The sequence below is a fragment of the Canis lupus genome, chromosome 8 (genome assembly GCF_003254725.2).
Source record: "Canis lupus dingo isolate Sandy chromosome 8, ASM325472v2, whole genome shotgun sequence".
Lineage (NCBI taxonomy): Eukaryota > Metazoa > Chordata > Mammalia > Carnivora > Canidae > Canis > Canis lupus.
Window position 1 is genome coordinate 46,138,863 of NC_064250.1, and position 27,528 is coordinate 46,166,390.

The following is a 27,528-nucleotide window of genomic DNA, read 5'->3' on the forward strand; positions in this document are numbered from 1 at the left end:
CACAGGTCCACACCCTCAGGCTCTCTCTGACGTGGGGAGCTGTGCCTTTGGCCCCTTCTTAGTCTCTTTTCCTCCTTATGAGGAAAGAACAAAGGAAATCCATTCTGCTCTGGCTTTGCTCGAAGGTAACGCAGTGTCCCTCCACCATCCCTGTGACTCCCCAGAGCAACATGGGTCTCTGGGCGGTGTTAGAGAACTTTCCCAGGCCCAGCTGACCACATGCATCTCCCAACAACTGGCAGCATGAGGCTGGGATGCAAAGCTGGGTTTCCTGGGATCAAAGTAGACACCTCACCCCCATCCATGCAGATGAAAGGCCTATGCATGGGGGTCTGGACCACCTCTTCCCGCCTGGACTTTGTCCTAAGCTCACAGGCCCCCAATGCTGGCATCAGTGTTCAACATCTCACCTGAGATGGCTCCGGTTCAAGGCGGGGAGGACATCACTCCCTTTGTAGAGATGGCTCAGCAACCTGCCGGATGGCACACATCTGCAGTAGCAGCCGCGGCTCCTGTGCTAGAAATACCCACCCCAGGTTCGGCTCGGACAGGAAAGGCTGAAGGTGCGCCGTGACTTCTTGGAGACCAGGAGAGCACTTCTCCAGCAGAGGGACAAAAAGTGACCTGGCCATGCCCACCCATGTCTTACTGGGAAGCCCAAGTAGGTCCCACCTACAAGCCCACTGATCCACTGACACAGCAGTCCCTGCTCAGGTCTAGCTCCCCCATTTCCCACTGGACCCCATCGTCATGTGCTGTGTTATTACCTGTCTGGCTTGTAAGCCCTGTGAGGGGCAGGGCCTTGTCTTGTCTGGGGGACCCTCAGTGCCTGGCACATGGGACAGGCTTTATGTGATTTGTCTTAAATTTGTTTTTAGAAGACTGACTCCTAGCTTGCGGCCTCAGGACGCCACGGGCTGCGTGGTGCAGGAGTCCCACTGTTCCTTTACCGCGGTTGCTAAGCAGGCTCAGGAGACTCTGGGGGCAGATGTGTCTTCGCTAAAGCCTCCCGCTCCTTGCTCTTGCTCGGGGCAGCCATCGCACTGCCTTTTATGGAAGGCGATTTCTGACCTGAGAAGGGAGGGCCAATGACTCAGCTGGCTTCTAGATGGGCCCCCAGCCGGAGGCCTCTCTTTCCCCCACCCCGTTCCCCCACCTCAGCCATGAGTCATCTGTGAATCATCCACCTGCCCTCCCCTAGAAGTTCCAGGGGGTTCTCTCCAAGGGGTCTCCTCCCGTGAAGCTCTAGGTTGTGCTGCCCGCTGTGCCCGCGAAAGCTGCAGGGACTGACTCTTCCCCAGAGCTAGTGGGGGTCAGAATTCCATCACCAGCAGCGACTGAGACTCAGACTGGACCGTATTGCCCCTGGAGTCTGCTTGCAAACATGGAAGCACCAGGGCTTCTCTGGACCCCCCCCCCCCACACACACACACACACTCGTGCACACAAGCACGCGCACACGACATGCACACGTGTAGTCCTACTGTATACCCCAAGGGGAAAAAGCCCTGCTCCTACAGGAGCTGGATGTTTCCAATTGGTTTTTTGGGGAGGGGGATAGGAAATCACCAAAAGTTCCCAAGAGTTTTAAAGCCTTTTATTTGTTTACACATTCTCTAAATTGCAGACAAAAAAATTTTGCTACATAGGTCATCAACACTGCTAACCAACCACAGAACAAGATACTAACCACAGCAAAGAAGGGACGGGGCCTGTGACTCAGTCTTTGTGAACGTGCAAGGGGCTGGGATGTCCAGGGGGCCCCAAGATAGACAGCTTGATGCCAACCTTATGGTGGCTCCAGGTCTTGACTCTCCAAGGCCCTCCTCCCAGAACCAGGTCAGGACAGGAGCAAAGGCAGGAAGGGAGGGAGGGGTCCTGGAGGGAGGGGTCCTGGTTCCTGGGGCAGCCTTCCTGAAGAGCCAAAATCAGGATGTGGGCTCTTTCCAACCTGGAGATCTTCCTGGAAACTTTCACAGTACACCAGCTCTCTGGGAAGTCACAGAACCTGCGTGTCCCCTTCGGACAGTGGGAGAGGTGGCACTGCCTCCCCTCCAATACTGAAACACGAGAGATCTTAATACATCCCTTGAGAGGGCAGAAACAGCACAGCACTCTTCACTTCGGGTGCCACAAAAGAGGGGGGACTTGACACACGGGAGAAAGAGAGCACCCCAGGAGGGAGGAGCAGACGGGTGCACACACACCTACACACTGAGACTACATCACATCACACCTGAAAGAGTCAGGGGTGGGGCAAGGGGCTTCTGTTGGCTTGCCTGTTGCTGTGGTTGCTTTTCAGAGGAGCCAATGGGGAATCTCTTCTTCAGACCATTACGTACAACTTCCTAAGCCTGTAGCCCTGCTCTCCAGTCTCATGAAAGCCGTGCCCTCCTCAGTTCTGGATACTGTCCAATGTCCCCGAGCAGCTCAAGGCAAAAACCCTAAGTTGTCCAGTCAGCAGGAGGTAATGCAGTGTTGGAACCCAAGGTCAAATGGGGAGGGAGTCCAAGGGAACATAAAGGAAGACCCTTGGTAGCAGGCATTTCTACCGCCAAGGCCAGCCCTCTCAGCCATTCTTGTATGACTAGGAGTCTCAGAAAAGCTGGGGCGGGATTAGGGTGGGGTGAGAGAATATAAGACACAAGAAAGCACTTTGGAAAGATGGCAATGAGCTATTGAAAAGGCTTCTCTCTCTCGTGCCTATACCTGGAAGAAAGTGACTCTGAGTTTCATCATGTCTATAGGTCTAGAGATATCAGTGGAGACATAGCAATAGGAGGTCACTAGAACATTTCCAGGGCTATCCTTTCCAAATACAGCCCAAGCCATCTGAGGGCAGTAAATTCCTGAGGCTGCAAGGCACCCAGGGTCTATTCACCAGCAGGGAGAGCAGCAGAGACCAAGCCCTTCCCACACTTCTCCAACTCTGAGCCAACCAAAGGGCTTCCGTGCCCTTCCCAGAACCTATGCGGAGCTGGGGAGGCACCTCCTTGTAAAGAACCTCTTCATCCTTTCTACCCCAGCGCACCCAGAACTCCAGGCTTCGTATGTGGTGGCAGTCATCACCAAAGCCACCAGAACCAGCCTCCTCCTGAGGAGAAGCACAGCAGGGCATCCAGCGACTAGAAGGACAGCAATTTCTTTTGGCTTCTGGGCAGAGATGCTCCATTTCTTGGCTCTCAAAAGAGAATGTTCTCAAAACTGGGCTTTAAAATTGCCCTCAGCCTATACACACGGTGGGTGGACCTACCTGCACCAGTCCATGTGTCACATGCACAGGCCAGTCTCCCTTTCCAGTGTCTGCTTCCTAATTGGTCTAGTGGGTCAGCGTCGGGCTGGGAGGGGGTCTGAGCTGACCGTTCTCAGCCTGACAGTCTACATAAGCGGAGGTGGGAGGAGAGACCGTCTCCAGGCTAAGCCCACGGGGCCAGCAGAGCTCTCCCGCTCCCGGGTCCATCCCTCATGGAGCTCGGGGCACCAGTGGGCTCAGAGTCTGAAGCCGGCTGCTTGGGAGTGGTGCTGCCAGTCTGGCCTGGACGGGATCCAAGTCAAATGACCCCCCCCCACTGCCTCTGCCCTGCCACCAGCACAAGAGACAGGGTGAATCAGGGTCATTCAAAGGAGGCTCGGTTCAAAAGAACTGAAGGCTTTCATATGGGCAGTGGGTCAAAGCCTAGAATACACTGCAGGTTCTCAAGCACTTTAAAACCAGCCTGGCAGCCCAGCATCATGAAAGCCTTATGTCCCCGAGTCTCTCACAGACATAACCAAAATTCTGCCTCCTTGGAGCCAGGTGCTGTCCAGGGACCCCAAGGAGCCTTCCCGCCCCACTCCCCCAGCCCCCAGCAGACAAACCAAGGGATGCTTCAGGCCAGCTCCGCACTAACACCCAACCGGGGCAGATACGTGCCTTCCCCGGAGCCCAGGCATCCAGCTTGAAGGCGAGCTCAGTGTGAGTGCCTCAGGGAATAGCGAGGAGCTGAAATCTGGCTGTCACATGTGCAGAGAAAAGGGAGATTGAGCAAATGGTTTATTCCTGATGCTATAGATTCAGACAACAGTGGGTCTACTGAAGCATGAAGTCAGGATCCGATGAGCACCTGGCCAAAGGTGGGCACACGAGCTTTGCTGGAAATGCTTCCAACGTTGGGCCCCTCCCCATGCCCACCTCCTGCTGCCACACCTGAATCATGCAGGAGGCCGAGACAGGCTGGTGGGGGTCTCCGGGGGAGTTCACCCAGTCTGAGCATGAGGCCCTCATCCCACCATTCTCCTCTGCTCTTTCTAGTGGGGACGGGACAAGACCGTGAAAGGAGTCACTTTCCAGCTCTCATCAGGCCCTGCCAATTACACCTCCCCACTCACCACCCCAGGAGCCCACTCCAGCATTTGAAGGGCATGACCTCTGTTGCCTCTGGCCATTCGGCCCACTCCAACCCTTCATCATCGCTGAGGTTCATGGTAAAGATGGTCACCTTCCAAGGGCAGCCAGTGCTTGGGCAGATGGACACAAGCAACTAGGTTGAGGTCAACTGTGTTCTTCCCCTCAACCCCCAGAGAGTAGAAACAACTGGACACTTTAGCCAGCTCATCTTCAATCCATGAACATGCATGAACACAAAAAGAAGGACCTAGGTCGACACACACCTTCCCTGATGATCCACTACCTGACATGTGATCAGAATGCCATGGGAGAGTGTAATTTTGGAACCCAAAAGCAGGTTGAAGCCTGGGCCAGGATGTGGTTTATTTTTCTAACCCCTATAGGACCTAGTATGTTGCCCTGCACAGAGTGGGTGTCCTGCCAAGCATTTTAGCCAGTACCGGCCTGCCCAGCAATCCCTCTTGGTGGCCAAGAAATGGGCTCATTTTCCTTCAGAGCAAAAACACCCTGTGGGCAAACCTGCAGATGAGTAGTGAGCAAGTAGGTTGGACATCTCTCCTTTTCCCCAGCCAAAGACACAAATGCTCCCAAAGCATCTGACCATTTACTGCCACAGCGTGACTTCTCTGCTCTCCCAAATGCCAGAGGGACCAGATGCTAGGGCTCGCTGTCTCCCCACCCCCTCTCCAGCCACCTGCTCCCACCTCCTCTGCTCTGAGCTAACCATTCTATGGTTTCATTCTCTCACATGTTTTTATTTTTATTTTTATTTATTTTTATTTTTTATTTTTTTCTCACATGTTATCTAGCAATGATTCCTTCCTTTTTCCCTAGTACCTAATTTAGGCCTCTTCAGCTACATGTTGAAAATACACAGAGGGTATATAGTTTTCTTTTCCTTTTGTACTGCTGCTTGTTCTCATCATCACCCCACCCTTCAGCATCTTGGCAGGAGGGAAGGGGGGGCAGGTGCAGGAAAGGAGGAGGGAGGCCATGCAAGAAGAGAACCAAGGTCTTGGCGGGGAGTAAACACGAAAGGGCGAAGTCAATAAGAACCGCAATCCCAATTCCAGCCATAAAATCTGCTCATCCCTTTGACAGCAGAATTGAGACTTTTGCTTCCAAGTCCACATCCATTGCTAAACCTGTTTCCCCAAAGAAGCAGAAGTGAGGGAAGAGGGGAAGGAGTCCATGCGCCAGTGGCCCTCTGAGCCTGAGGCTCCCCATACAACTCCCGGAAGTGTGCAGGGGCTGGGACCTGGGGTGGGCCTGGCTGGACGGCAGGGAAAGATCCCCCGTGACAAGCAGGTTCTCCCTCTTATCCTGGAGCAACACAGAAGGTTCACTTTCATTTGTTAAGTGAAGCACACACTTTCATTTGTGTGCGTGTGTGTCTCTGTTTTCATCATCAATATTGATAACATCGATAGAAATAATGGAGATGCAGAGAGGCAGGCAAACAGGATGCAGTGGGTGTGAGTATAACCTGGAGAGGGTGCAGAGGGGAAACATAGGGGCTCAGGGGCCTCCCCCAAGTCCTACGGGGACCCCCCCTCTTCCCACCCCGGCAGCATGTATGCGCCAGAGTGGGTTGGGGCCGTCCTGAATGGTCACTTTGCTCGCTGCCTGGGCTAGAGGTCATCATTAGTATTTATATCTCTGTCGACTAGGGTTCTGGCTGCCTGCCAGTCCTGGTTCCTGCCTTCCTCTGGCCTGGCCTGGGAAATGTCACCATCAGCACAAACGCTTCCTTCTCTTGGTGGGGCCAAAGAGGGGAGAAACCCTGGAGTGACCCTCTTTCAAGGCACTGAAGCAAAGAAAGGAAGGCAGTTGTGAACAAAGGGCCTGACCAAGAAGCATTCCTGTACCCTCTGCCCCCTGTTATCCACGAACCCGCCGCCCACCCCACAGCCGCATAGGATCCTAGGGAGTTACCTCCGGTCTCAGCCATCTGTGGGGACACGGCCAAGCCTCACTCAGAGCCCAGAGACAGCCTTCCCTGGGAATCCACCAACTTCCAGACCTTTCCTCTCACACAGGGAGCCCCCCATTCATTCTAGGAAACCAACTGGAGGAGGACGGGGCCAGGCCCAGACCCCCTCCTTCCCCATCACCGTTTCCTGGAGGTGCTTCCTTTGGGCCTCTCTTCCCGGCAGCCTGTGCAGAAAGTATGGAGAGGGGGCCACGCAGCCAGGCCTTCCTAAGAGCAGCTGCTGAGAGGCTCGAAGGAAGCCCCCAGTCTGTCCATCTGGGGGCTCTGTTCATCCTCCCACATCCAAGGCACCCTAGCAGTTGGCAGCACTCTGCCTCCCCACCCCACATCCTTTAGGTATTTAGCTCCAGGACTTCGAAGTGTAAATCAGGTTTCTGGGCCCTCCTCAAGTGCCCTCCTCTCCCTTCTCTTCATTTGGCTTCGCCTGACATGAAGGACCTTTGACCCTCCCCATCTCCTTCCTCTGGGCCCCCATTCCTCCCTCCTCCTGCACAATAACGAACCCACTACAGGTGACATCAATGCACAGCTCTGAAAAGGAGTCAGCTGTGGCATGTTGGGCGTCTTTGCTGGGAGCATGAGCATGGCTCTGGCCCAGGGAGCCAGCCCTTCCCTGTGGGGGTGGGGTGGGGGTGACACAGGCACGTCCTGAGGAGGGGCCTGCACTGGGGAGGAGTGTCAGGGAGTGAGAGAGGAAGGGACGCTGCTGTCCCTGCACATGTAGCAGGCTGAGAACCAGCCCAAGGACAGGGAAGGTGGTCCTTGGGGCTCCCAGCAGGGGGGTACAGGGGGTCTCCCCCACGCACCACAGACTCAAAGAGGAAACCAGGGGCCCTCTGAGTCTAAAGCCTGAAGTTGCCAGTAATCTCTCTTCAAGAGCACAGGTCTGTCTCCTAAACTTGCCCCAATAGGAAAGGTAATAATAATCATCTCATTTTTCGTCCTTAAAATATCTGAACTTTTAAAGGGGAGGGCCGGGAGGAATCGTGCTGTGTTCAAAGCACAAAGCCTAAAATGCAGCACGAGTGTAAGTCTCCGGGGTATCATGAAACCATCACTGTGAAATCCAAACCCTCCCCCAACCTTAAAACCTGTTATCTTCGCCAGCTCTGGAGGAATCTGGCCTCCTTCCCACCCACCCACGGCTCACTACCCTAGTTCCAGCCTCGCGTCTGAGCGGGCTGGGGAAGCAGCCACTCCTTGCAGCCTGCATGGCCTTCCCACCTGGCCCTGGGGACCCCCGGCTCCTGCTCTAGGTGCTTTAAGTCATGGGATGGGGGGTGGGGGGAGGAAATCTGAATGTCAGTCTCCTAGCAGAGGCCTTGTCTGGATATCCTCACAATGTCGCCTGCACTGGATTTGCTGCAGGCCCCAAAAGCGGGGTTTCAAACACAGAGGGTTTCAGCTTCTGGCCTGGATCCTGCAGCCTCATCTCCTCTCTGGCCAGGTGGAGCCACAATATTGGGGTGAAGCAGAGTAAAGGCACTCTGGCTATTCTAGGGACTCGAGCTGGCAGGCAAGGGCATCATTATCTCCACCGGGTGGCCTCTGGACCCAGTGACGAGAGATACCACAGTGCGGGGGCCTCCATCACGCCAGGCCCCATGCCAGGCCCTTCAGCAGCACTAGTGCTAATCCCGGCAACAATCTGCTGGACGGGCCGTATCTCCCTACCTTACAGATGTGGAAAATGAGCCTCAGACGGGTGAAGTCACTTGCCCAAGGTCAACCAGCCAGAAAGTAGTAGAGCTGGGCTCTACATCCAAGTTTCTAAGTGCCTGTTACACTGAACTGAATTATAGCCCTCTCCAGGAGGTGGCTCCCCATTCTAGGTCGTGATGATCTAGAAGGGAGTATCCCAAGAATCTTCTTTCTGAAATCCCCAACCCCAGAGTAAATCCCTCACCTCCCACCAACAGGAGACCCACGCGCAGGTCCTTGTCACAGCTTTGACCTATTGGCTCTGTCCACAGGCAGCCTAGCCCCTAAAACATAAACCCATTTTGGTCAAAAGGGAGATTCTGAGAAGGCATCTAACCTTGGCTAATTCACACAAGAAGGGGGTATAGAAATCATTTGGGATCCCTTGGAAGGCCCTGCTTTCCAGTGGTTATTTATATAACATTATGCTTTCTTCAGTCTCCCAATGTCACCGTGGAATGGGCAGGGCAAGTATTATTATCTCTGTTTCATAGGTGGGCAGACTGAGGTTCAAGCCCTGATCATCCACGTGCACCCCATGATTCTAGTTCATTCTCTGGGGTTCAGGAAAAGACCAGTTGGAAGTTTACCATCCCTTTCCTTGTTTCAGTACAAAAAGTGATAAATGGGACTCTGGAGGTTTTGTCTGCTTGCAGTACCACAAAAGTGCTGTTCCACAAGCTGGCTTTGCTATCCCCACTTTCCAGATGGGGAAACTGAGACCTCCAAAAAGGGAAGAAGTTGGACCCATCCTATAGGGAATGCAACTGGGAAGGAGACTCTGGACCCTCTTTACGTCCATTCCAGAGCCCGGAGCACCCAACCCCATCCCCACTGCTGGGTTACAGCACCCTCCCTCGCAAGGCCCAATCCCTCTTCACAGCTTCTGTGGCAGCAGGTGCGATGGAGGTAGAACAGGGCCACCCCAACATCTGCACTGAGGTGGGGAAGGAATTTGTACACACTCCAAAGAGGACTTGTCAAGTAGCAGGACGACAGCTAGGGGTTTCAGACTTGCTTTTTAAACTTTGAAGCCATTGTGGCATTTGGGAACATTTTGCTAACTTTTTTTCTAAAATCAAGTCAAAGTGATCTTCAAAACCAATAATCAGCCTTTGAGGACACCCCACTTGGGGTTTGTGGGAGGACAGCCAGCCAGAGCAGTTGGGAGACGAAATCTGCTCCTCTGATGTGACACCACTGGGTAAACAGGGGACAAGATGGTGCGGCAGCTTCCCAAGCCCTCCCGGACCTCCGGAATCCCAAACAGGTTTCCCGACCAGGAGGCGGAAGGAAGTATCTGGTGAGGAAGATGAAAATCCCATCTGGACGGGGCCCTTTAAACGAGATCTTTAGGGAGGCGTGTAGCTCCCTTGGAGGCCACAGGCCCCCTCAGGAGATGACCCCGTCTCTTGCCACAAGTCACCCTGCAAGGGACTGGGGGGTCCAGCGTGGCTCGGCCCCACGCCAGGCCGCCCCGGGTCCACTGGCCAAGAGCAATTAGCCCAGGAGGGAGGCTCCTGCCAAGCGGTGGAGCTGACGCGACAGGCGGGCAGAAGTGGCCCAACCAGCCCGAGCCCCCAGGGGCTTCTTCGGGAGCTGGAGGAGTAAAAATAACCTCGGCCTTTGTTGGAAGGGCCGGGCCACGGGGACGGAGCTGATTTCAGGGAAGCCGAGCATGCGCCAGGGTCCGCTGCCGAGACCTGCCCTTTGGACAAATGATTTTTCCAGAAATGTGTCAGTTATTGTGTGCTGCTGCCATTGCCACTGCCACCGAGATTCAAAGACAGCCCGGGCCGCTCCCGCCCTCGGGGCTGACTTCCAACGCAGACTTCTCGGAAGCTCAGCCTCCCACCTCTTTCTTCTCAAAACATCTTTGGAAAACAAGACTCCGGCACATAATTGGGGAGTTTGGGGGGTGGGGGGGGCAAGAGCAGCCCTCAAGCTGAGGATTCTGTACCGTTGCCACCGTGATCATAAATCACCCCATCACCCCGTTATTTGTTTAGGTGACAATCCTCTCTTCCCCGTCCTAAAATCTCCAGAGTCCGGTGTCAGTAGACAGTGGCAAACACACACCATGTAGAAGGAGAAATTACTTGGGAAAAGGAATTTGTGGTGCCAAAACAGTACTGAAGGGCTTTGCAGAGCTGCAGTCCTTTGTGCCGACATGCAGATTCCGGACTGCGCAGCCTTCACCCGCCTTCCCGGCTCTTGAGTCCCACCAGGGAAAGCTCCAGACCCGGGCTGGTTGGGAGGCAGAGCCTCAGCATCCTCCCCCGCCATAGGCTGTGGCTTGTCTCACCTCAAGGATGTCCCAGCTCCGAAGGTCAAGGAACCCCAAAAGCCTGACCCCTTGCAAAGCCACTCCCGATGGGTAACAACTACTGATCGGCTGTGGCAGGGCCTCTGAATTTTCTTCCCAATGTCTCTGCCCACCCCTCAGCACTTCTACTTCCCTCGCCAGCCCCATCAGGGGACCCCCCTGGCTGCAGACACCACTAGGTGTATCTGCAAGGGGTCCAGAAAACCGCTTTTCTTCTTCACAGAGACCAAGGAACAAAGAGGGATTTTCATCGTCAAGATGGCCTCCCGACTCCGAGTCTAGAAGTTTCCAGGGAGGCTGGTAATAAATAACAACTTCTCCACAGCCTTTTGTCCCTCTGCTGAGTTCAGGATAAAGAGCTGAAGCAGGAGGCGGGAGGCTGCGTGAAGATTTCTTGGAACACAATAGATAGAAAACACCAAACGACACGTGAGTGACTGATCGGTGGTCACAAAACAGCTTCCCTTAAAATGGGAACCAGGGCCGGGGTAAATGTGAGGGGGTTCCACAGGGCCGGGGCCAGGGGTGTTCTTCAAACGTGAAAGATCCTTCTGGTGGAAGCAAGGAGGGGCTGACAGAAGTACTGGAACCTGCGTGTAGGGGGTAAGCAGACACCTCACCCTCTCGGTTCCACATGTCCATGCCCTCCATGACCACGGGTGTTCCTTACAGTCGGTCTGTCTGGATAGATGGGAGTGGGGACTTGATCCGGTGTGAAGTGGGCTCTGCCTCAGCCTCTCCAGCAGCAGGTCACAGTCTGCGACCCGGGGCCCTAGGCTTGGCAGCCGAAGGCTGAGGCTTTTTCTTTGAGCAGTTCCCAGCACAGGTGGCAGCTCCAGCTTCCTACAAGAAACAAGATGCCCTAGTTACCAGCTGCCCTTCGCCCCACCCCTTGGCCCTCACTCCTGCAAGTGCCGTTTCTCCTTTGACTTTCACAGTTCAGAGACCGAGGCCCAGGCCTGAAAGTGGGCCAGAGTCTGTAACTCGTGGCAGAGGGTGAGCGCTCCTCAGAAAATAGTTAAGTGTTCAGAGGCGATCCACTGAACTGTTGTAAAGACCCCCACTGTCCTTGACAGCGATATAACTGGCAGCACTAGGCCTGGGCTGGTTCCCCTGGAAGCTGACACCTCCCCACCGCTTTGTCTGCATGACCAAGAAACATCTCCTTGGTCCTCAAGCTGAAATTTCAGAGGGTTGAACTGTGCCTCCATTTCCTCATCTGTAAAATGGTAGCATAGGGTTGTGATGATTGAATGAGACAAGACATGGAAAGGCCTTAGCACGAGACCTGAACGAGAGTGAGGGCTCCCTAAGTGATAGGGGTAGCTGTTGTTTCTACAGTCGACATCATCATCATTACCTTCTGGGGGCTCAGCCACTGGAGGATTTAAACAGTACATGTGATAGCCACGGTCACAGTCATCACAGAAGAGTAGCTGGTCCTGGTGGAATACAGAGTAGGTGGAGAGGAGGAGAGAGAGAATGAATTATTTAGGGCCAGTGTCTGGCCACCCCCTACTCCTCCAGCCTCTCCCATGCAGACCCACCTCCCTGAATGCTCCTTTCCAGGCCCCATTTGCAGTCTTCCCTGTCCCCTGAATATGCTTTGTGCTTTGCCCACACCTGCAAATTCCTGCTCTGTCTCCCCAACTATGCCAACCCTATCCCCACGTTAGGGTTCTGCTCAAATCATACCTCCTCCAAGAGGCCTTCCTTTACTGTCTCACATTCATGTTTAAAGAGATTCCTTACACTTCTGAACTCCCCTAACCAATAACTATGTTTCTGTAAGGGAGGAAAACCACTTTTATGCACTTCTGTGTTCCCCATAATGATTGCCTAGTGCATAGAAGGTACTTTAAATGTTTGCAAATTTTAACTGAATTCCTCCTAACCTCACCCTTTCCACCTGTGAAAAGGGCAATGGCTATACTTGACCGTAACATCTATGACACCTCAGAACCTCTTCAGGGTTTCATTATGCAAGTACAGAGAAATGGATGGGATGTGATGCCACCTTTCAGATCCCCAAAGCGTCCTCGGGGGCTGGAGGTTGAAGCCCAGGGGAGAATAGGACCCTCTAGCTCTGTGTTGAATGTTGCTCCTGCAGTTTGCACCTTCGCTCCTGCAGTTCCCTCTGCCTGGACGCTCTCCCAGTCCCTGACCCCTACTCTTCTAAACCATTCCCTACCCACCCTTCAAGTCTTCCAGCTCTTCTGTCCTACAGAAATGTCACTAATCTAGCTCAAATGGAAGTTCTCTCTCCCCTTTGCATCCCCATAGTCCTCTTTCTTTCTTATGACATTTAATTGCATTTTCCTTTATGCCTCAAAGCCTGGCATGTGGTAGATATCTACACACAATTGTTTTCTTGAATAGCTCCTTTGGAATATACCTTGTCTACTCCTTTACAGATTGTAAGGCTCTTGGGGCAGAACCTTGTCTTAACTCATCTCCACATCTCCTTCAGAACTTGCACACAGTAGCTACACGTTTGTGATCTGTTCCTCATTATCCAGGTTCAGCTCTCCTCTATTCTTTGGACCTACCTAGATGGCTTATAAGACTTTGCAAAACTAAGTTTTGCATCAAATCTCACCTTGGCTCCCCTCAGCACAGAAATCCTGGAAAAGGTAGATATTGAAGCAAGCAAGCAATAAGGCAGGAGATATCATGAAAGACTTTTTTTTTTTAATCACACTAACACCTTTCAACAGGGTAATGGAAGGTTTTTGAAGAGTTAGCAACAGAGGAGTGACTGGTCACACGTGGAATTTAGAAAGATCTCCCTAGCTGCTGTGTAAGAAGGAGCAGGTTGGGAGGAGACAGGTTGGTCCTAGAGGCTGGAAGACCACTTAGGATGCTACTACCACCATCCAGGTGAGCAGTGATAGTGTCCTAAACTAGGGCTGTGGCATGGGGAAAAGATAAGGGTCTTGTTCCCATTTGAAAGTCACTAATTAGATGTAGAAAATGATAGCAAAGAAATCAAGAATGTCCCCTAAGTTGTGGCTTGGTCAGCAAGCCAGATGATACAGCTACCCATTGAGATATGGGAAAAAGAGTAGATCTACAGGAGCCAGAAGGCAACCTCAGCTAGAGACATGTTCTACACATCTACAGGTCATGCAATGGAGATGCCCTGGAGTCAGCTGGACATCAGGAGAGATCCCTGATCATGAGATATGGGTTTGGGAGTCATTGGTGATTAGATGATAATAGAGGTCCTAAGAGAAGAAGCCCAGAGTATGTTACAGATGTCCTTGAATTTGAGCTCATGGAGGGATGTCCATGAACTTTTTGAAATTATGTGCACAACTTTGTGCATAGGTACAAATGTACGTATTTCTGAGAAAAGAGTAAGTACATACTTTCATGAATTTTCTGAAAAATTAAGGACTCAAAAGACGTTACTGAGATAAAGGCCAAAAACAGACCCTTGAGAACACCAACTCTAAGGGACAGGCAGAGAAAAAAGAAACTGAGACACACAGTCAGAGAGGTAGGATGAAAACCAGGATAGTGGTTTACTCCAAAAAAAAAAAAAAAAAAAAAGTTACATCATTGTCTTGAAGCTAAGTAAGCTATTTTACAATATGATTTAGGAATAATACAAGGACAAACAAGTTAGGATGGGAACAGAAAATAGGGAGAGGCTTGTCAGGAAGAGTATTACTAAAGTCTTAAAGATACATAACTCCTGCTATAGTGCTGATGCAAGAAATATAAGAAGGTAGGATACCCTGGGTTAGACTTCCCCAAAGAAAAATCAAGTATTGTGGATTTAAATACATTTATCATGGGCTGATGGTTGTCTAGCACCACATTCTCTTCTTTTTCTTGTGCTTTTCAGGATAACTGCCTGTCAAAACCACCCAGATCAGTCAGCTCATGTTAACGCCCATGAAAAACATAACTTAAGTACCCTTATGCCCAAGTACCCAAGAACCGGTTCCAGTAGAATGGGAACCCCATTCTGGGATGTGCAGGGTAAATCTCTGAATATGTGAGAGGAACCCTACTGCCAAGTAGCCTCACTGCTGGAACTCCTCCCCTACTCCTCTGCCAAGTCAATGAGAAGCCTCTGTATTAATACTATTTGTAAAGCCAAAGACCAGAATCAACCCAATGTCTATCAATAAGAGACTAGTTGAATAAACTAGTGAAGAACTATGCAGCTGTAGGAAGAAGTTAAGATTATGTCTATATATTGTGGTAGAGTGAGTAATCTCAAGGGCATCCAGTGAAAAAGCAAGGTGAGGAAAACAGGTGTGTCTGTTATGATTGTATAAGACAATGCATTCTTTTTTATGGATTCATACACATGAATTCTTATGTATTCACACACACAAACAGGTAATATGTTATATTTAAATAGGATGAAAAGACAAGCCATAATTTTTTTATATGGTCACCTACGAGCGGAGTGAGGGAATAGAGTGAGAGTAGGGATAGAAGCTAGATTTCTTTGAATACCCTGTTTATTTTAATAGATTTGATTCTGGAACCAGTAAATATTTTGCATAGTCATAAAACAAAATTCACACTGTTATTGTCCCTAAAAACAAATAAAAAAAATGAAACAAGTGAATCTAATTATGTATTAGTTGATGGCATAACCACACAGAAAGTAACTATGGAAATAGTTGACCAAGTGACTTTATTTTTTTAAAGATCTTATTTATTTATTCATGAGAGACACCGATAGAGGCAGAGACATAGGCAGAAGGAGAATCAGGCTCCATGCTGGGATCACACCCTGAGCCAAAGGCAGCTGCTCAACCACTGAGCCACCCAGGCATTTCCTCAAGTGACTTTAAAACAAGTAGTTTGACTATAAATCCTAGTCAAATATACTTTAAGAACAAAAATGTGTGTGTGTGTGTGTGTGTGTGTGTGTGTGTGTCTTTCCAGCAATCGTATTGTTGGTGGTAATAGTGGAATTAATATTTGAGACCTGTGTGTATCAAATGAGTGATTATGTTGTTACTAAGAAGCAAGAATTTTTACATACTTGAAAGAAAATACAGATGTAATATCGATGAAGTTAAGTAAAAACCCTACAATTAGTCCTGGGTATGAATTAGAAGTATCAGTATAAATTCAAGCATCCATAGAAATTCAGCATTCTATCTTTAAAACAAACTAAACATATTTTCTAGTTCTTTCCATTTAAAATGCCCCAAAACAATTACTGCTGTAAAAATTAGCACCCCTAGCACTCCTATTATGTTCTCTAAAGATCATTGGCCACTAAAAGGAACCAGAAATCCTTGAAGAAATGGCTGGTTCCAGCTCCCGGGCATGAAATGTATAAATATTTTCACATATTGGAAAGCAAGGAAACCACCAAATACTATTGGGATCATGTCAAAAGGACTCAAGATCCAACCTGATTACATTCTCACTGGCCAAATATAGGACAAATTAAGCTGTAGTGGATTGAAACAAATCAAATATGTTTAAATCCCTGAGTTCATACAGATACTACTTAGAAACAAAAACTTGGAAGATGCTACGGAAACATCCCATTATTTTTTGTTATCTTGACATAATTTTAGTCTCAGGGAAAGTCACAAAATGGTACAGAGAGTTTCTGTACACATTTTACTCAGCTTCCCTTAATGTCATCATCTTACATTACAATAGTACAATCACGAAAAGCAGGATATTACAGTAACATTATACTATTAACTACTCTGCAGACCTCATTTGAAATTCACCAGTTTTTCCACTTATGTCTCTTTTCCCAGCTTCCACTCCAGGATCTCGCATTGTATTTAGTTGTCATGTTTTCTTAGTGTCCTTGAATCTATGACAGTTTCTTTATCTTTCACAACCTTGATGCTTTTGAAGAATCTAGGCCAGTGATTTTGTAGAATGTCACTCAATTTGAGTTTTTCTGATCTTTTTTCACACCCTCAGTATGCACTTTTGGCAAGAATACTACAAAAGAGATGTGCCCTTCTCGGTGCATCACATCGGGGCATTGATACCAATATGTCTTGTTACTAGTAATGGTACTCTGATCATATAGTTAAGGTAGTGGCTGTCAGTTTTTCCACTATAATATCATAATTTTTCCCTTTGTAATGTATTAATAAGTAATCTGGTGAGGGAAATACTTTGAGATTATGCAAATATTCTGTTGCTAACCATACTTTTGCCCACTAATTTTGGCATCAATTGATTGTTCTTTCTTACAACAACCAGAAGAGTGATGTAGGAGAAAAGGAAGAAATATTCCTTTTCTCCTCTACATTTATTCATTGTAACTCTGCTCTGAGGAACAGTTTAACTCTTCCCTATTTTTTTACTCAAATTTTTAAAATATCATTATGGATTTTGTTCTTTGTGTTATAATTCAATACTATTGTTATTTATTTTGTTGTTCAAATTGTCCCAGATTTGTCATTAGGAGTTCCTTCAAGTTAGTTCCTATATCCTTTAGACATGACTTATCAATTTTTATGCATTTCCCTACTTTCTAGTACCAGAGGATGCTCTGGGCTCCTCTTGTATTTTCTAGCCCTAGCATCAGCCATTTATCCAAAGGTCCCTTTGGATAATCCAAAGGTTTTATTGGAGAATGGTATGTAGAAACCAATATCTGGGGACCATGGATCCCATTGCTTCTGGGTTATCATTGCTTCTCGGCCCAGAATTAGGAAGTAAATGTATGTGTAGTACACACACCTATATTTATTTCTGTGTCTATCCATATGTATGCATACGTGTATATAGCTATAGATATATATATAAGCATATAGATACACAATGTGTTATATAAAAAAATCATCAATTTATACTGATACCCCCTACTCCACCCCAACATCATAGGATTCAGTCTCTCCTTCCCCCTTTATTTGGTTATTCTTCCTCTGACATTGAGAAAACTGGCTCTCATTACCACAATGTATAATTATTAGTTCAGACCTGCACACACATCGAGCAGTTTCAGAATGACTAGCTTACATGCCTGTAAGAAACACATTTACTAAATAAAGTATAACATTTATGCACTCATTTCTGCCTTTAGCCTTAAAATACACAGTCGTGTACTGCTTTCTAAAGTTACCAAAGTTAGTTCTTTCCTTCTCCACCCTTCAGTATGGTTATGCTATCTAGGTTATGCTATCTGCTTCAGTAGGTTATGCTATAGTTAGGTTCATTTGCTACTGTTCATGCTCCAGTTTCAGTCCCTGCCCCCCACATCCTGGTTGATTTTGGCAGTTACCTGTAATAGGGTATGTGTGATAATACCTTGGTCATATGTGTCAGAGCTCTACAAAAAAGGCATTCTCAGAGAAGTGCCATCTCTCCTTTATCCCTACTATCCCACACTTGTTTTCCCATTCCTTCTATCCCATTTCTACCCACTGCTGTAGGTAACCAGTCTCTTTAGTTTCTCATTTATCCTTTCTGTATTTCTTTGACACAAGTAAACAGATATATGTATATTTTCTTACACTTTTCTAACAAGGATGGCAGCATATTATAGATACAGGTATTGTCTTTGCTTTTTACATTTAACAATATTAAATTTGGAAATACACTGGAAATTATTCCATATCAATCTATAAAATCTGCCTCATTTTTTATAGCTGCAAGTATTCCATTGTGTAGCCATGCCATCATTTATTCAACCATTTTTCTGCATAACATTTAGGTCCCCTCCAAAACTTTATAATTATAAACAGTGACACCCAGGAATAACTTTATGCACATGTATTTTCATAGCACTATATCTTTATGATAGATTCCTATAGATGGCATTGCTAAGTCAAAAAGTAAGTGCATAGTAGTGTTAGGTATTGCTAAATGTCCCTACAGAAAAGTGGTACCACTTTGTATTCCCACTGACAATGTATGAGGGTAATAATTTTCCCACAACTTTATCAAGAGAATATATTCTCATACCTTTTTTTTCAGTTTTACAGGTAAGAAGTAGTATCCCAGTTTTGTTTTACTTTGCGATCTTTAATTGAGTGCGTTCAAACTTTTTTTTAAAGATTTTATTTATTTATTCATGAGAGACAGAGAGAGAGAGAAAGGCAGAGACACAGGCAGAGGGAGAAGCAGGCTCCATGTAGGGAGCCTGACGTGGGACTCGATCCCGAGTCTCCAGGATCAAGCCCTGGGCTGAAGGCGGCGCTAAACCACTGAGCCACCCGGGCTGCCCTCAAACTTTTTTTTAATTTAAATTCAATTAGCCAACATAAAGTACATCCTCAGTTTCAGATGTAGTGTGCGATGATTTATCAGTTATATACAACACCCAGTGCCTGTCACATCATGTGCCCTCCTTAATGCCCATCACCAAATTACCCCCATCCCCCCAAGCCAACTCCCCTACATCAACCATTTCTTTTCAAATGTTTAAGGGCTATTTTTATATCTTTTGTGAATTGTCTTTCATGTTTTTTTCCCATTTTCTATCAAGTTTCTGGTCCCTTATCCCTCAAATTTTCAGAGTTCTGTGTATATTAGGGATATTAGCTCTTTATCTGTAATATATGCTGTAAATATTTTCTCCCAGTTTGTCAGTTGTCTTTTTACTTTATCATGTTTTTTTACTATGCAAATTTTTATGTGGCCAAATTTGTCAATATTTTCTTTTATTGCTTCTGAATTTTAAGTCACAGAAAATCTTTCCTTATATTTAAAGAGGAATTTATCCATGTTTTCTTCTAACATTAATATAGTTTTATTTTTTATATTTAGATTCCCCAGTCCATTTGGAGACTTATTATGTATTACATGAGATATGGACCTAGTTTTATCTTTTCCCAAATGGTTACCCTATTATCTTAGCACCATTCATTAAAATATAATTTTAGAGGCAACCTTTATCCTAATACTAAAGGTCTATATGTAGCTGGGTCAATTTTTGGGTTCCTTTTCTATTCCATTGGTCTATTTGTCTATTCTGTTTTAATTAGAGGCTTTATAATATGTTTTAATATCTGGTAGTCTCCCCCCATAATTTGTTGTTTTCAGTGTTTTCTTGACTATTCCTGCATGTTTATTTTTCCATATGAATTTTAGTATCAGTTCGTCTGATTGTTTGGTGTTTTTATTAGGTTTGAATTAAATTTCTAAATTAACTCAAGAAGAACTGACATCTGTATAACATTGAGTCATTCTATCCAAGATCACACAAAGTCTTTCTATTTGTTCAAGTCTACTTCTGTGTTTTTTTCAAGTGTTTTAAAATTTTCTTTAAAAAAATATTTTTTGCTTCATATAGGTTTTACATATTATTAAGCTTATTTCTTTTTTTTTAAGATTTTATTTATTTATTCATGATAGTCACACACAGAGAGAGAGAGAGAGAGAGGCAGAGACACAGGCAGAGGGAGAAGCAGGCTCCATGTAGGGAGCCCGACGTGGGATTCGATCCCGGGTCTCCAGGATCGCGCCCTGGGCCAAAGGCAGGCACCAAACCGCTGCACCACCCAGGGATCCCTATTAAGCTTATTTCTAAGTATTTTTTTCTGTTGCTATTAGAAGTGGGATTTCTCTACCACTGTATCCTTTGGTTGTTATTTGTGCATATGAAGGCTATTAATTTTTGTATAATAATTTTATACCCTGCTACCTTTAAAGTTTGAGTTAGCTTTATCATGGATTCTTTAGGGTTTTCCAGATACACCATTAGAGTTTGTGAAATAAAGTTTTGCTACTTTGTTACTATTCTTCTACCTCTAATTGATTTCTCTTTTCTAATCACATTAGCTAATATCATTAGAATAATGGTAAATAATAATGGAATAATGGACATCCTTACTTGGTTCCTGATCTCAGTAGAAATGCCTCTAGTGTTTCCTCATTAAATAAAATTATGGCTTTAGTTCTAAGGTATAAAAAGTTTATCATATTAAGAAAGTATCCCAGGGTGCCTGGGTGGCTCAGTTGGTTAAGTGTCTTCCTTCAGCTCAGGTCATGATCTGGGGTCCTGGGATTGAGCCCCACGTTGGACTCCCTGCTCATCAGGGAGTCTGCATCTCCCTCTCCCTCTGCCGCTCGCCCTGCTTGTGCTCTCTCCCACTCTGTCAAATAAATAAATAAAATCTTTTTTTAAAAAAAGAGTATCCCACAATCCTATCTTCTTGAGTGTGTTTTTCTTTTCATGAATAGGTGTTGCAACTACCTTGTGATTTTTTGAAACTGATAAAGGGAAAGAAGCATTTATCCAACCTTTTCTATGGAATCTAAACCTGAGAGTAACCAAATATAAGGTTAGAAAAGTTTCTCTTTGCAGAATTACTCCAGCTAGTAAACAAAGCAGAAATTACAAAATAATATTTTGCAACCTTTAGTGAAATAGTCGTCTCATTGAAGATCATCAATAGCTGATACCTTCACAAAAAAAGAGATATACCATGCAGTTCATACTTCCTGATAAAGAAAAATACACCACTATGTATGAAGTAGTCTTGATATATATAATATATATAATTTTATATATGTTTATATATAAAATCAAATCAAGGCCCATATATAATTTTTTTTTTATATTGGAGACAGAGAGAGAGGAAGAGCCTGAATTTGATCAGGATTCTAGTTCTAAACACCCATGTGTAAGAAATAGAAGAGACAGAAGGAAATGTCAAACACCACTGCAGGCATGCACTCAGTAAAAACACAGTCCTGGGAAACTCTATTGAACAAACTAACTGATTTCTTCAACAAAAAAAATCAAAGGGAAAAAACAGAGCAAAATGGAGGGGGAACCTACATATTAAAAGAAACTTTAAAAATAGGGGTGCCTGGATGGCTCAGTTAGTTAAGCATCTGACTCTTGATTTTGGTTCAGGTCATGATCTCACATTGGGAGATAGAGTCCTGTGTCAGCTGGGCTGACTCAGTGCTGGGTGTGGAGCCTGCTTAAGATTCTCTCTCTGCCCCACTCCCCAAAACATATCAACAGGTTGCAATGTATGGGCCTTATATGGATCCTAATTCAAATAAATAAGCTATAATAAAAAATATTTAAGACAATTAAAGACAAAGCAACATTTAAGACAACATGGCAATTAGAATATTAACCGGATGTCTGATTATATTAAGGAATTGCTGATATTTTAAGCTACGTTAATATTTTTCTCATTTTTGTTGGAAAGTAAGTCCTTTTTTGATAAACAAATGAAAAATTTACAGGTAAAGTGATATTATGATTGGAATTATGTAGGAGGAAGTGGAAGTATTTATAAAACAAGATTGGACATGTATTGATCAGAGTTGAAGCTGATGATAGGCTACATCGGTTTCATTATTTTCTGTACCTTTACATAAGTTTGAAATTGTCCATAACAGAATGTGTGGGGTTTTTTAATTCTGCATTTTTTACAGTTAACATTTAGACCAAATGATAGCAGGTACTCTGGAACCTGGTGTAAACAGTTGAGTACATCCCAACCATAGAAGCGGGCACCACTGTCGATCACTGAACCCTCGAGGGCAAATGGCCAGGGAGGCAGCCTCTGGCCATCACCTCCTGTACCTCCCTCCGCAGGCACAAAGACCACCCAAGGTCACTGTGATGCAAGGATCCCTAAGGTCCTGGAGGCAAAGAGAAGGGGGAGGTTCTAACTGACATTTTCCCCTAGACCCCAGTGACAAGAGTCCTGCTCCCCTTTCCACTCCTGTAAGGACTCCCAGATCCTTGGATTTCCCCCTCCTGCAAGGGAAGTCCCAAACTCACGTCATTCTCTGAGGTTCCACAAAGGATGCAGGATTTGCATTCTATGCACTGCCACTTGTAGGTCTTGACAGCCTCCGTCATATTCAGAGTGAACTGCAGGCAGGTTGGGTGACCTGCAAGAAGCAGAAATGGCAGCATTAGGGTCAGAGGATCTGACCTGTAGCCCCTTGACACCACTTTAACCAAAAACGCATTCATGCCCAACTTGGAGGGAAGGCAGGGTAGCATAGGCTGGGAAAAAAAACAGGGCCCTACCCACACCCCTCACAACCACCTGCAGTTACATCATTTTGAGGCATTAACATTGAAAGATGGCATTAACATTTTTCAGGGATACATGCCATCCAAGTCCTCTTGCCCTAAGAGATGTGTCCCCCTAAAGGTGTAACCGGTTGATGAGGACAGAAAGTGGTGATTGGAGAGGAAGAAAAAGAAACGGTGGAGTGCACTGCACAAGGCAGCACTGTGAAAGTCACCAGCATTTCTTCCCAAGCCCTAGCATCAACCATGACAGGAGCAACACATCAGAGCTATTTGGAGCTGGGCCTTCTGACCTGCACAGTTGTTCACATTGCCTCTGGGCACAGGCAAAGAGGTCAGAGGGACTACATGAAGTTTCCCAGGGCAGAGCCCAGGGGCACTGTGAAGCACTGTGCTGCTATGGAAAGAATCCATGCCCGTGCCCAGGAGACTGGCAGAGGTCGGCACCCTGCACAATAACAGGAACTATAAGGGAGAGTGGCCTGGCACGCAGGGCAAAGAAATGCAGCACCATAGCATCATAGCAACCAGGTCTACCCACTGGTTCTTACTCTTCTCCATCCCAAGTATCATGGTAGCCAAACCAATAGCAAATAGGGAGGGACACTAAGCTGTGACCTTAGAGCACACAGCCCTAGTGGTCCATAGCCCAAGGATTGGTCTGAAGGTCTGGACTCACTTCATAGCCACAGCCAACCCAAAAGAGAGATGCCAGCACAGAGTGACAGCTATGACCTGCAGAATATGAAGACCCTCAACCTCCTATTTGGCAGGGAAGAGAGACTTGGATGATGTTCCCAGGTTTTGCAGGAATCTGCCCAGAACACCCAGGGCAAAGCCCATAATGGAGTCTGTCACAAAAGAACTGAGAGCTTTGCCTACTGCTGGGGGCTCGCCCTTCTCCAAAGCTCCCTACTCTGCCAAACCAACCACATAGTGCGCAATGCACTTACTTCTTGAACACAAGGAAATGTGTTTTTAAGGAAGGATACTAAAGAGAGGAGACACCAGTTAAGTTAGTCCCACCAACCTAGTACCCTCCACAGATAGTCAGGACCCCACATGGTACCATTACCCCTTGGCAAAGCCACATCACAGCAGGAGACCCCCATTTCCTCCCTTCCAAATATTCAGACAGCCAGTTACATTGTGGTCATTTGGGAACATACCGCCTATTCAGTCAACATAAGGATCCTTCAAATATGAGGCTTCACAAATGCAAACCCCACTGACTTGTCTGAGAGAATAAGAGTGGCAATGGAAATGACTCATCAGTGGGGAGTGTGGGGGACACTTAGCAAGGAACACATGGAAGCATTGAGAGAGGGCAGATCTAAAAGCCTTTCAAGGACTCACCAGGTACCATCCAACTTAGAAGCTCCCACAGCTCTGAACTAATAACCCTCTCAAAGTGACACCATGGCAATGACCCCAAAGAGAAATAAGCTTAGATGAACATCCAGCTGATATTCTTGAAAGCATATCAAAGATCTGCCTAAGAAGACACTGGCCAGGGTTCTCTATTCCAATCTCTCAGACAATACTGGAATAGGAGGAAGAGAGAAAACACCAGCTTGAGATTCTGAGTGGTGTGGGCCATCATGCCCAGGTTCTCAGACAGGCCACCCTTGGCAAGGTTAAAGATGAGTCCATGGAACAGACACCCATATATGCAAGTCTACTTTGTCCAGTTATATGGCCTCAGGCTACATCCCAGCCACAACCAGCTGGCTTGTTATAATTGCTCATGAACTTAAGATTCGCTGAGCACCTGCTAGCCCAGTCATTGCTGTAGACAATAAAGATATAGTGGTGAGCAAGTCACCCAAGCCCTTCCAGTCCAGTCAGAGAGAACTCAAATTAAGAAGCTACGTGAGTATCTATTTACTTACAATCATACTTACAGTCATGTCATAGGTTCCATGAAGGAAAATCATAATGAAAACAAACCACAGGAGAAGCTCACCTAGTCAGAGATGTCAGGGAAAATCTTGTGAGAAAGATCTTTAAAGCTGATACCTGGAAGATGAAGAGGACTTAGGTGGGCTGGTGGGGGGAGCTGGGAGGCAGCTGAAGAGGTAGCTGGAGAGGTAGCTGGAGCCAGATTACACAGGGACCTATAGCACTTATTTAATGATCTGGGGCTTTAAAATCACTAAAGGGTTTTAAGCAAGGCAGTGACTGGATCACATTATGCTTTAAAGGAGCTTTCTTTAGCATAAGAGATCTTTGGGGTGATGAAGCAGTAGGTACCTTGATGGTGGTGGTGGTTACATATGTGCTCAGATTGCAGAGAGCCATATGTATACACACATAAGCACCCATGCACATGTATTGTATGTGAAACTGGTAAAATATGAATACTTGTATTGATGTCATTGCCTGGTTTTGAGAGTGTACTATAGTTATGTAAGCTGTTACCATTGGGGGAAACTGAGTGAAGGGCACATGGGACCTCTCTATAATATATTTTTGTTACTTTCTATGAAGCTACTATCATTTCAAAATAGAAAGTTGAAAAGATATTTTTAAATAAGGAAAGCACAAATAAAGATTTAAATCATCAAAAAGGAAGGTCGGAAGGAAGGAAGAAGCTGCTGTCTAAGAAAAGAATTTATAGGGGACAGGGGAAAGGAGAAGTGCAAGAATTGCTGCCAGGAAGCCAGTTAGAAGGCTGATGCCACTACTGGGAGACAGACAAGGATCATTAAGCCAAGGTGGAAATTTCAGAATGGTAGAGAAATAATTGATAGGACTTGACCACTGTTTAAAGGTTGAGAGTGTGGGGATAATGAGACACTGTCTCAATTTTCTGACCTAAGAAACTGGGTGTGTTACAGGGAAACTTACTCAGATGAGAACGAGTATAGGAAGCATAGAGGAACCAGATATGTGGGGGGAAGGGAGATCACTGTTTGGGGCATGGTGGTTGAAGTTGGGAAGTTTGGGAGACTGCTGGTGGAAATGTCAAGTAGAGAGTCAACCATATGGGTTTATAACTTGAAAGAGAACTATGGATTTGACATATAAATTTAGGAGCCATTGGTAAATAGGTGGTCGTTGAAACCATGAGAGCTAATGAAGTTATCTAAGAAAAGGGAAAAGAGAAGAGAAAGGATGAGGAAAGAAGAGAAGAGAGAGGAAAAGGTCTAGGACTGTTTTTAGAGGAGTCCTAGACTCAACTACTTAATGATGAAAATGAAAAGAAAACCAACAGCAGAAACTGGGAAGGATGGCCAGCGAGGTAGACACAAAGTGCGAGCTTGGGGTCAGAGCAGCCAAAAGAAGAGACTTCAAGGAGAGGGTGGTCAGTTGTGTTGACTGCCATAGGTTCTTGAGTTTGGCATTGCTTAATAAAGACCCGGAGTGAGAGAGTGTTGACAGATCAGAGCAAAAGCTGCCCTACTAATAATAACACTCCACTAGTGTCATCTTCCCTAGGAAGGAAGGTCAGCACATTCCAGAGCATGACATGGAATTCAGTAGTCAAATGTGCATATGGAGCTGCCTCTGTGGGTAGGCATGGAGACTGGTACATGTGCTTTGTGCCAACAACATTCCACAAATATTTATTAAGAGCTAATTCTATGTTTGAGTTCTCTTAGAACACTGTGCCATGCTCTAAAGACATTTTCTGGGATAGCTTTGGACCAGTGAACAGTAGCAAGTGGGTTTTGGAAACTCCTGTTGGAAGTTTCTGAAAAAAATCCCATGGGCTTTTTCTGCATTCCTGTCTTGAGAAAGTCATCATCAGCCTCCAGGAAAGACCTTCAAACCCAAAGGAAGGGAATTAAGTTCACACAGCCTCCTTCCAACTACCAACACCCACGATAAAATGCAGAAATAAGATTAGCCTCATTGCTGGCTAGAATTCCTGCAGCTCAGAACTCAGGAATCACTGAAGGTCAAGAGGGAAGTAGGGGATGCAACTTCTCAGTTGGAGAGGATGAGGCACAAGAGGTTAAGTCACTCCAGCAGCCATTAGTAGGTGCAAAAATTATGTTCAGAACTAAATCCTCTGTGTTGCCATACAGGTTGGCTGCCTATCGCCCATCTCCAACAACTGGAGAAAGTCATTTGCCAGATAAAACCATGAGAATACAAATCCTTATCTACCATGGAGATTACTGAAATAATGCACACCGTTGGACAAAGGGAAAAGTTTCTAAGGAAAGTGATAGTAGCCCATTTCTAAGTTTGCTAGTTTTTGCCCAGAACTACTTCCTAAAATCCTTGGAAGTAAGACAGTAGACATAGTCTTCCCAATTCAAGAGTAGAATAAAGAGAGAGAGAGAGAGACTGCTGCAAAACAATTTGCTTATAGTCACTCACTACTTAAAGATTCCTATCTTAACTCTTTTGTAAAGTTAACTATCAGTCTCTAATGCATTTGCTTGGAAATGTACATGCTTCATATCTTCAGTTTTCTTAAAGCAAGGAATATCTGTATTGCTATTTAAGTAGCCCAGCGGAGTGAAGGGGAAACAACCCTTCCCAGGTCCCCCTGGGTGAGATGATTCAACAGGACATTTATAAGATTCCAATTACCAAAATGAATTTAGAAAGTGGTGCAGTGTGCATGATTCATCCCAGCCAGATCATTAGAAACCAAGTCCTTCCTGAGTGTTCCGCCAAATTCGTTCAATCAGGAGGGTTCAGTAAATCTCCTGCCTGCTTGTTTAGTTGGTCCTATAGTGACATGGTGTGAAGACACATTCCTAATCCAACGCCAACCCCTTCCAAAATTGACCTCAATCCTCTGTAAACGTTAGAAAAAAATTTAACACATGGCCACCATCTGCGGGAAACCTAGCTTCTGAACAGGGCTTTCAGACAATAGGAATTTGGCTTCAGGGTGCTATTTCAGAAGGTGGGAAGAAAGAAGAAACCAGAGGGGTGTAAGAAGCTTCTCAGAAAGAAGCCCATCCATGAGGCTGGGGTGAATGACACTACAGTCTGCTGGGCTCAGTGAAAGAGAGAAGAAGGCTGGCAACTGAAAGCCATGACTGCTCCCTCACCACTCAAAGAACACCTCTCATGTCTTTTCAGAACCCCTAGACTAGATATGAAGAAGTTCCAGGGACAAGAAACAGGATTTCATGATATTTGAGTGAGAAGGCACACAGATAAATATCTAGGCAAAAACCGGTTTC

General features: G+C 46.3%; 1 protein-coding gene across 4 annotated transcripts in view; it reads right to left on the reverse strand.

Moving 5' to 3' along the window:
* Positions 1-1,580: 1,580 nt before the first annotated feature.
* Positions 1,581-27,528, reverse strand: part of DPF3 (double PHD fingers 3) — a 260,012-nt gene continuing 234,064 nt past the window's right edge. For 2 of the 4 annotated variants that reach the window (XM_025442362.3, XM_025442363.3), the window contains 3 exons: positions 22,115-22,227; positions 11,768-11,849; positions 1,581-11,250 (listed from right to left, as the gene is read on the reverse strand). In XM_025442362.3, coding sequence (XP_025298147.1) covers positions 11,180-11,250; positions 11,768-11,849; positions 22,115-22,227 — 266 coding nt within the window. In that variant the 3' untranslated portion in view covers positions 1,581-11,179. Of the gene's footprint in view, positions 11,251-11,767; positions 11,850-22,114; positions 22,228-27,528 lie in introns of those variants that run through there. The other 2 variants (XR_007412711.1, XR_007412710.1) reach the window with 1 other exon arrangement.